This window comes from Entamoeba dispar, genomic scaffold (genome assembly GCF_000209125.1).
Source record: "Entamoeba dispar SAW760 scf_1105229462983 genomic scaffold, whole genome shotgun sequence".
Lineage (NCBI taxonomy): Eukaryota > Evosea > Mastigamoebida > Endamoebidae > Entamoeba > Entamoeba dispar.
In genome coordinates, this window is record NW_001855465.1 from 46017 (window position 1) to 55147 (window position 9131).

At 25.7% G+C, this 9131-nt stretch overlaps 5 protein-coding genes across 5 annotated transcripts in view, besides 11 other annotated features; 2 read left to right on the forward strand and 3 right to left on the reverse strand.

Moving 5' to 3' along the window:
- Nucleotides 1–182, reverse strand: part of EDI_124000 (DNA-(apurinic or apyrimidinic site) lyase, putative) — a gene marked incomplete at both ends in the record, with an annotated part of 879 nt that extends 697 nt beyond the window's left edge. Inside the window, one exon of the mRNA XM_001733468.1 lies at nucleotides 1–182. This exon is cut by the window's left edge and continues 603 nt beyond it. Coding sequence (XP_001733520.1) covers nucleotides 1–182 — 182 coding nt within the window.
- Nucleotides 183–207: 25 nt separating this feature from the next.
- Nucleotides 208–270: a sequence feature (AT_rich).
- A 43-nt stretch (nucleotides 271–313) lies between these two features.
- On the reverse strand, nucleotides 314–2791 carry EDI_124010 (uncharacterized protein; the record flags this gene model as incomplete). Its single annotated transcript, XM_001740504.1, has 1 exon — nucleotides 314–2791. One exon carries the CDS (start codon nucleotides 2789–2791, stop codon nucleotides 314–316), a length of 2478 nt encoding a protein of 825 aa, XP_001740556.1.
- Nucleotides 2536–2556: a sequence feature (AT_rich).
- A 419-nt stretch (nucleotides 2792–3210) lies between the features above and the next one.
- Nucleotides 3211–3317: a sequence feature (AT_rich).
- Nucleotides 3318–3336: 19 nt separating this feature from the next.
- EDI_124020 (40S ribosomal protein S15, putative) lies at nucleotides 3337–3771 on the reverse strand (the record flags this gene model as incomplete). The annotated part of the gene is made up of 1 exon (XM_001740505.1): nucleotides 3337–3771. The coding sequence occupies one exon, from the start codon at nucleotides 3769–3771 to the stop codon at nucleotides 3337–3339; it is 435 nt and encodes a 144-aa protein (XP_001740557.1).
- A 49-nt stretch (nucleotides 3772–3820) lies between these two features.
- Nucleotides 3821–3898: a microsatellite.
- A 210-nt stretch (nucleotides 3899–4108) lies between these two features.
- Nucleotides 4109–4464: a repeat region.
- Nucleotides 4465–4525: 61 nt separating this feature from the next.
- On the forward strand, nucleotides 4526–5728 carry EDI_124030 (uncharacterized protein; the record flags this gene model as incomplete). The annotated part of the gene is made up of 2 exons (XM_001740506.1): nucleotides 4526–4834; nucleotides 5042–5728. 2 exons carry the CDS (start codon nucleotides 4526–4528, stop codon nucleotides 5726–5728), a joined length of 996 nt encoding a protein of 331 aa, XP_001740558.1.
- A 70-nt stretch (nucleotides 5729–5798) lies between these two features.
- Nucleotides 5799–5822: a sequence feature (AT_rich).
- Nucleotides 5823–5844: 22 nt separating this feature from the next.
- Nucleotides 5845–5913: a microsatellite.
- A 154-nt stretch (nucleotides 5914–6067) lies between these two features.
- On the forward strand, nucleotides 6068–6739 carry EDI_124040 (uncharacterized protein; the record flags this gene model as incomplete). Its single annotated transcript, XM_001740507.1, has 1 exon — nucleotides 6068–6739. One exon carries the CDS (start codon nucleotides 6068–6070, stop codon nucleotides 6737–6739), a length of 672 nt encoding a protein of 223 aa, XP_001740559.1.
- A 642-nt stretch (nucleotides 6740–7381) lies between these two features.
- Nucleotides 7382–7545: a microsatellite.
- Nucleotides 7546–7588: 43 nt separating this feature from the next.
- Nucleotides 7589–7723: a microsatellite.
- A 469-nt stretch (nucleotides 7724–8192) lies between these two features.
- Nucleotides 8193–8222: a sequence feature (AT_rich).
- Nucleotides 8223–9027: 805 nt separating this feature from the next.
- Nucleotides 9028–9125: a microsatellite.
- Nucleotides 9126–9131: the final 6 nt, after the last annotated feature.

Sequence of the window (9131 nt, forward strand, 5' to 3'; positions counted from 1 at the left end):
CCTTTTTCAAAATCTTCTGTAAACACTTCAAAATCATGGTCTTTCCAATACTGATCATTATCTTTTTCAATATCATATAATTGGTCATCCTTTCCTTTCTTTTTACTATGAACTTCTTTTTCCTCAATTTTATCTTCTTCTACATCTAATTTTTTTTTTGAAGTTTTACAACATCTTTTCATTTTTATTTAACATTTAGAGTTTTTCTTATTTAGAAATTTTAAATTAAGAAATAACAATTTATAATATTTGTTAAATTACTTTTAAAAACAATACACAGAAGTAAAAACAGTAAATTAACATATTTTTTTCTTCAAACACTTATGTGTTGTCTGACAAAACTGTCAATTGCTTGTTTAAGGAATAATGAACTTGTTCCAGAGTATTCTTTTAATTTTTCTCTAAAAAGTTCACAGGCAAGAACATATTTTTTTATCAATGGAAAGAGCGAGCAGAGTCGAACCAAGATTTTTAATGCTGGTGCAGCCAAGAACTTTGTGTTTTGACAAAAACTATTGATGAGAAAATTGACATCAAACATTGTTTCTGACAACAAAGGAGTATACACCGGTTTTAAACAATCGAGGATAACCTGCAACGCAGCTTGTCCAAATGATCCTTCATATGGCTTTGCGTTATTACAACAAACAAATAAAAATGCAATCCCATTTTCGTGAATGAACTGTTCTAATATTTTACTGTTAATTACCTCCTTTAACAAAAATCGTAATGTCCCATTAACTTTATCCCATCCAAGTAATTGATGAATACTTTGTCTACAATACCCATTAATTTCAATCTTCTTACTTGGCTTCCTTTTAACTGGTGTTTTACTGTATTTATTAACAATACCTCTAAGTAAATCTCGATTATTTTTAGAATATATTTCATTAGAAAATTGTGAAACAGGGTCATTGTTAATATTCTCTCCATCAACCATTTTTTCAGCCATTTCAACTACCTCTGTAGATGTCATTTCTTTACACCTCCTCTGATAAATAGCTAAACTATTTCCTTTTGGTGCACTTTGTTGAATTGATACAATAGGAATATGAGTAGCATTAAACTCTATAGTTTCATCAACAGAAACAGATATTGATGACTTAAGTAATTGAGTTAAACTAATTGTTTTATCTGATTGAGAAGAAATAGAAGTATATAGTTTAGAAATGAATGAATACTTTAATTCTTTATCATTATCATCCTGAAAATAATCAACTAATTTAAGGAATAATAACATATCTGTCTGAACAGGATTTAGTAATCTAATTCTTCTTTCTGTGTTCTCGTTCTTAATTGCTTCTTTAGCAATTTCAATACTTTGTTCTTTAATTCCATCAATTTTCTTTAATCTCATTTTGACAGTTCGAAAAATGTCTTGGCGCTTAACATCTGTATCTGACTCAAATAATAATGCTTCATGATAAAAAGTTCCCCATGCTTTCTTTAAAGAGTCTGATTGATTTGCAAAATCAACTACATAAACTTCTTTCTTTCCTTTACAAATTCTATCAAGTCTTCCTAATGTTTGAACAGCATGTGAACCACTTAGTACTTTATCAACGTACATGCACATTAATCTTGGTTCATCAAATCCAATTTGTAATTTATCTGCTGCTACAATAATCCTAATATTCTTTTGTTGATCCTTTAATAATTCTGTAATATGTTTTGAATCAGAATATGTATTGTACATTGTATTTAATTTTTCTTCACTTTCCATTACTCCATCAATATCTGTTTCACTGAATGCACCAAATACTCCATAATCAAATCCTTTTTCATTAATAACTGCTCGAAGCATTTGAGTATATTTAATAACACTCTTTCGAGTTCTACAAACCAACATTGCAATTCCTTTAAACGAAGAAGAATCTGTTCTTTTAATCAATTCATCAAAATGATTAACAATAAATTCAGCTCTTCTTTTCATAAGATTCTCTGTCATTCTAATTTCATCTGATAAATTTTTTGCAACTTGTAGCCCATCAGCAATAGGATCTACTGCTTTAGTTTTACCTGAAAGATTAAACATTTTTGGTACGACATAATAATTCTTTAAAACATTCATCACTAATCCTTGACTTTCTGCTTCAGCTAAACTAAAACAATGAAATGGTCTAATTAATCCATCTTTATGAGTCCCAAACAATCTAAGACATTTAGAAGTTGGTGTAGCAGTAAAGCTAAAGTATGTAATATGACGATTTTGTCGTTGTTCTCCAGATAACATTGTATGTAATTTTCTTGTAGCAACAGCCCCATGTGAACGATGTGCTTCATCAGAGATAATAGCAATATTTAAATCACTTGGTAATTGTGTCTCTACAAAACTAAACTTTTGTAGTGTTGTACAAAATATTCTACACTTTATATCTTCAAGGTCTTCTTGAAGTTTAACTGAGTTCTTAACTCTTTTTACTTCTATTTTATCAATTACCCCTAAAACAGCTTTAACAGTACAATACAATTGTGTATCTAAATGAACTCTATCATTCAGTACAATAATTTTATCATATTTTGGTCCTGTTTCTGTATATAAATTATATAAAAAATGGGCTAAGGATGCAATAGTCAAAGACTTTCCAGACCCAGTAGAGTGTTGCATCAAATAATTATTTGATGACTGTTTATTTTGAACGTCTTCAAGCAATTTTTTTAGGCATTCCATTTGATGTTCATGAGGAGTTAGTCCAAATGCAGAAAATATTTGATTGACATCATTTTCAACATCTTCTGTGGTATACCGAAATCTCGGTTTTATTATTTCTTTTAGTGGCATCCTCTCCATCCTCCTTTTCTTTACCTATTAGTTTTTTATTTCTCAGTTCTCACCTATTTTTGGAATAACCCTCTATTTCAGGGTTTTGTCATGAATCGTTTTGTTTTATTTTTGTTTATTATTTAATGGTTTTTAGAGAAAAAAAGTTGATGAAATAACACCAACAAAAAAATACTTCTTTTTGAGTAACTTCAGTGCTGTGCCCTTTTGGACGAGTGATTTTTTAATCACAACGAAAAGTCACTGGCTGTTAAACTTTAACAGCAAACGGCAATGAAGTCGTTTTTACAAAACAGTGAACAATTTAACAATAAAATAGTCATTTATTATTTAAGTCCTTATAAATCAAAGACATTCTATGAGTCAGTGATCTACAGAAGTAACAAATGCCAACTAAGATTAATATTTTTGAGTTTTTATAGGAACCCTTATTTTATTATAATGTATAGTAATTTATTATATTTTTTAAATAATTTACTATAACAAAAATTCATATCACAAAAATTAAAATTGTCAAAAAAAAATATAAAAATTAGACACGAAACATCTTTTACTTATTTCAATGGGACGAATTTAGAAGAATGAGTAGCTCCTACACCTGGTCTTCCATGGGTAACTGGTTTGTAAGTAATTGAAAATTCTCCAAGATAATGTCCAATCATTTCTGGTTTAATTTCAACAGTAGTGAAAGATTTTCCATTGTAAACACCAATTACTGAACCGATCATATTTGGAAGAATAATTTTATCTCTACAATGAGTTTTAACAAGTTTTGGTTTTTCACCTTCTTTAGTAGCTTTCTTTATTTTGAGAAGTTTTTTGACAAGTCTTTCGTGTTTTAATTTTGGTGCTCTATTGTATGATCTTCTCATTCTAGCATCTAACATTTTAACAAATTCTGGTTCTGGCATTGTAGTGATTTCTTCGAGTGATTTTCCTTGGAATTCAAACTTCTTGAAGGTTCTTTTCTTGGCAACAACCTCAGACATTCTTCAGAATCACAATTAAGTTCCTTCTTAGTTCCACCCTAACCCTATATTATTTTTCTTTTTTATTATTATTTTTTTTTCTTATTTCCTTTTTTCATTGTTTAATCATTTTTACTCTTTCTTTATTAACTTGTGTATATTTCACTACTCTTTCTTTTACACGATGTCTTATTCTAGAAATACTCTTTTATGTGATATAAGTATAAGACTGTATATTCATCTTAACAGTGCTTATTTCTTATATTATGTCATAGCCTTGGTTAAGTTTTTTCTTTTTTACTAACTTTGTGCTTTTGTTTAAGATGAAACTACACCTCAACAACCGACATCTCTTCTCAAAAAAGGGAATTATTAGATATCCCTCACTTGGTTTTTATGTTTATTAAAAAATAATTTTTCAAGTTTTTTAATGCCTTCTATCTCTGCCATAGAATTTCTTTTAAAGACTGGCATTAGAAGGTTTCTTTTTTAATACATCATCAGAGTTTCCTGTGTAGAACGTTAGATGTTCACTTTTTTATGAATTATATGTAATGGATTGGTTGAATTTTATTTGTAATTTTAATACATGTAGTCTTTTTATTGAGTCTTTATGTGTTAGTCCGTTAATTGTTGATATTAGATGAGTTATTTCTCTGTTTTGTCTTAATTTCTCCTATATTTCTTAGTATCTATTTTTTTGTAAATATTATTCTTCTCAAAGAAATAATCTTCAAAAAAGATTATCTAAGAGAACTTCAAATTTTATTTTTAAATGTCAAAGCAAACGGTGCCACTTAGTCAAGTTTTTGATCATGCAGTCAATGAACTACATGCCTCTCCTTGTATTAAAGGATATGAAACTATTGTTAGAATTATGACTAATGTCCCACAGGCATGTATTCCTTTAAGAATACAAATCATTAACAAAATGAAAGCATACCACAATAAATTTCTTCCAAGCTTAGAAATGTATTATTGTTTGTGTTTCATGGACTATGCGGTTAAACGAAATTCTAATTTCAGAAAACAAATGGTTCATATTGAGTTAGTCCAATGGTTTGAATGTATCGCTGAATTTGATGTTTGTTTTATTTTTATATTATTCTCAAATATTTTTACAATGCCCTTTCACTTCAACGTAATGATGAGGTCACTGTTTTTGCTCTATTTTGGTTCAAAATAGGTGAAAATAGAATTTTTCTATTTTTGAAGACTCATTTTAATTTTTAAGATTCAATCTCTTTAATTTCATCTTATCAATTCCTAGAAGATATTTATTTAATTATAGCGTTGTAAGAAGAAAAAACAAGTCAAAATCGTTACTGATAAAGCCATGAGAATTGTTCAGTCTTGGGGTATTCTCTTCCCACAAGAATTTAAGGTGTATACAGAAATGTATATGAAATACAAAAAAATAGGAGTGCATTTCCACTTACCTGAACTTACAGATTTAGAATATGTCCATAAAGATGGAAATATTTTAGAGAATTATGTTGAAAAAGTATCAGAATGTATATTAATGATTGATGATGCTATGGTCAACTTAAAGGAAAATGTTCATCGACAATCAGCTGAGGTATTACTTAAACATGCAAATGAACTTAAAATTCAATTCAAAACACTCATTTCTAATCATAAACATTTAATTTCTTCTGAAGAACAACAAGTTAGTCAATTAGATAGGCTATATGTCGAATTAACTGAAAAAGTAACATTACTTCAAGCTCTCTTAAATGGAGAACAACCAAAAGAAGTTTTTAGAACATACACTACTGGACATGTTGAGAGTGAACAAGTTCCTTTGCTCTTATCTTCTCCTAAATTAACAGAAGAAAAAACTCAAAAGAAAGATAAGAAAAGACCAGACTCTATTGATAAAGAATCAGAACCTACACTTATTTCCTTTACTTCAGATGGCTTCTTTAGTAAATTAAGAAGAAGAAAATCTGCTACTATCCAAGAGGATCCTTACTGAAGTATCATTTCATAATCACAGAAAATACTAATTCATTTATTCTATTGTTTTATTTAACAAACAATATTCCTTTTTTTAAATAAATAAAAAATTAGGATCTTTCATTTAAATAAATATCTTATTTTCAAGTTTTTCTTTTTAGTTTTATTCTAATTATTTTAATTTTCTAATTTTTTAGTTTATTTATCTAAAAAGTTATTTGATTAAAATTTTCTGTTTTATGAATATTAAAATAATGTTTTCAAATGAAAAAGATTTAGAACAAATAAGACAAACATCATTTAATAACTGTAAAAAGGATTATTAGAACTAAAAAAAAAATATATACATTAGTCTTTAATGGATAAAAAGTCAGATAACTATGATAAATCTTTATATTATTTTAATTTACTTTCAGTTGATGAGAAAGATTTTGAGACCAACTTTATTAAGAGTCCCGAAGAAGTTATTATAAATCTAAATGAAAGTATTAAAGGTTTTAATGAAAAATGGAATAAAAATGTTAATGAAACAATAAGTTATAATATTAAAAAGAATTTTATAGACAATTACAAAAAGCTTAACCCAGAACAGAAAAATGAATTCTATTTTCTGATTGACTTTAACAAACAATTCAAAGACAACGATTCTTTCAGGGAAAGAATAAAAATACCTATCAAGGTCTCTTTAAAGGAGTATTACCATGGAACTACAAAAGAATTTTTTGTGAAAATGTCAGCCTTAAAAATAATTCATGTTAAAATTATTATTAAACCTGGATGTCAAAAAATATTTCATTTCTCCTTTTTTGATGTTGTATTAGAAGTAGAGCCATTACCTTCTTGGTCGTATGATGGACTTAATCTCATTTATAAACTCTCCCAAGAAGAAATTAGAAAAAAAAGCTTCACTCATTTATCAGGAAAAGTGTTTTCTGTCCCACATTTTGGAGAGGAGAAAGAACTGACTTTTAGTGATCAAGGCCTTTCTTTAAATGATTATACCGGTTCACTAACTTTAATTTCTCCATAGAAATAAAACATTTTTTTAATTTAATACTTTCTAAGCTCTTGAAAAGAAGCTATTTTTAATTGAAATATGATAAAGAAATGACTGATTAGTTATGGAATATCACTATAATAAGTATAGTTCTAATTTAAAAGATTTAGATAGCAGTAGAACAATAAGTTAAAATAAAAATAAAGATATGAAATGAGAATGTAATCTTAGTGTCTAATAAAAAACAAACAAAAGAAAGATGTAATAAAATATAAGATACACAAAAATAAAAGAGAATAATAGATATCATGATGTGTATTAAATTAATGAAATTGATAACTAAATTAACTATATAATCATAAAATAATAAGCACTGAATAATCCTTACCAAAAAGAAAGTGTTTGTATACTATCCAACAAAAAATATTCAACAACAGTGTCCATAAGTAACAAAAATAAAAAGTGATAATAACGTATGACATAACACATAATAATATTTGTAAAACATTTATTAATTAAATGCTACAGATACAATGATTACAGTCTTAATTTATTCTATGTTATAATTTTAAGATGGTATATTATTTTCTAAATAATTAACATTATTTATTGTTTCTTCTCGTGTGTTTAGATATGGCTAATGTTAAATATGTTTAATAATGATGAGTTATAGTAAATTAATTTTAATGTCATTATATTATAATTTAATATTAATGTTAATAATTATTTATAATAATTTGATATTAAATAATATGTGAATCATTTCATTTTATTAATATTTATTGTTTAAATAAAAATGATTCATTTTAATTTATATTTCATTAATTATATAATTAAATACTTCGTATATATTATTATTTGTTTGGTTCTGTTTTAGATAAAATTTATTATTTTTGTTTATTTGGCTTCATTTGTGTTTATTCAATGATATTATTTTAAGTTCTTTCATTTTAATATTAATTTAGGTGTTTAATTGTCTTTCATTAAGTTATTTGTTTTTCTTCTTTAACTTATTTAAATAATACAACCATTTTCAAAACAAAATGAGATATTAAGTAATTTTGATGATTTATTCTTCTAAGAATTAAAACGAAGTATGTTGAATAGCATTTGTAATAATATCATAAAAATGAAGAACATAAAAAGAATAACAAAGGTTCTATGAATTATAGCACAGTGAATAAACAATTCAATAACAAGAATAAAAAGACATAATGAATAAAGTTAATAAGATAAAATAAATAGAGAGTCTAACAAAGTATTAGTTCTACTGTATCTTTATTCATTCTTTTCTTCAACTATATTATTGTTTTATACACCAGATCTTTTTATGTTAATTTTAAAAGTTACTCAACGCATGAAAAATAAGTCATAACAAACACAGGGAATCCTTTTAGATAAAAATAAAGTTTATTAAACAACAATAATAACCATTACTAAGTTTATACTAGTACATTATTATATAATGAAATCTACTAAAATGATGAAATAATTTAAATTAAAAAAATATTTAAAACAACATCAAAGAATTACGTATAACACTTTCTAACTTGTTTGATTAATTTTTAAAAATGGAGTTTTTTTATCAATAAATAATTAGAAACAACATTAATTGCTTGATAAATTAAAATTATAATTCGTACTTAATTTGTTGATATTTTGATTTAACCATAAGATCATTAGATAAAAGTATTTTAATTGATTGTTATCTTTTTGAATCTTTTTTCATTATAAAGTCTACGTTATACAGAGAATATGTTAATAGAAAGTGTATCAAGTGAAATTACTTCTAAATATCATAATGATAGAACATTCATTTAAATGTGATTAATGTTATAAGTTTATTGAAGAATTCTTTGAATGATTAGAATGGTGTCACAAAACACTCATTTTTAGTTGGTGAAGTATCAACAGAAATATACCACAATACAATAACTCTTGTTATTTAAACATACTCTTCATCAAGTCAAATTAATTTCTTAATAAGAATAAGAAATATCTCTAATGACACACATAAACAATGTGTTAATGACCAATAAGTATTTGATATTCTAAATCAGAGATAGTAAGATAAAATACAACTGTTGTCAAAAACATTTCTTATTATCATAGTATATTCATGGTTGCTCTATTTCAATTAAAACAATTTTAATTAGGGTCAAACATAAACAACATTGGTTTAGTTGTTCAATATTTAAATTGTTAAATAAACAACATTGTTATGATAATACAATATTTTAATAAACTTGTCAGAGTTATCAAAGTGTCAAAAAAACATAGTTAGAAGAATATTATTTGATAAACCAAATTATAAGGAAGAAAAATGAATAGATGACGATGAATTAAGTTAAAAGAATAAACAAATAAATGAAGACAAATAAAGATAATATAAGAATGAAATAATGAATAAAAAAATAAAAGAGAT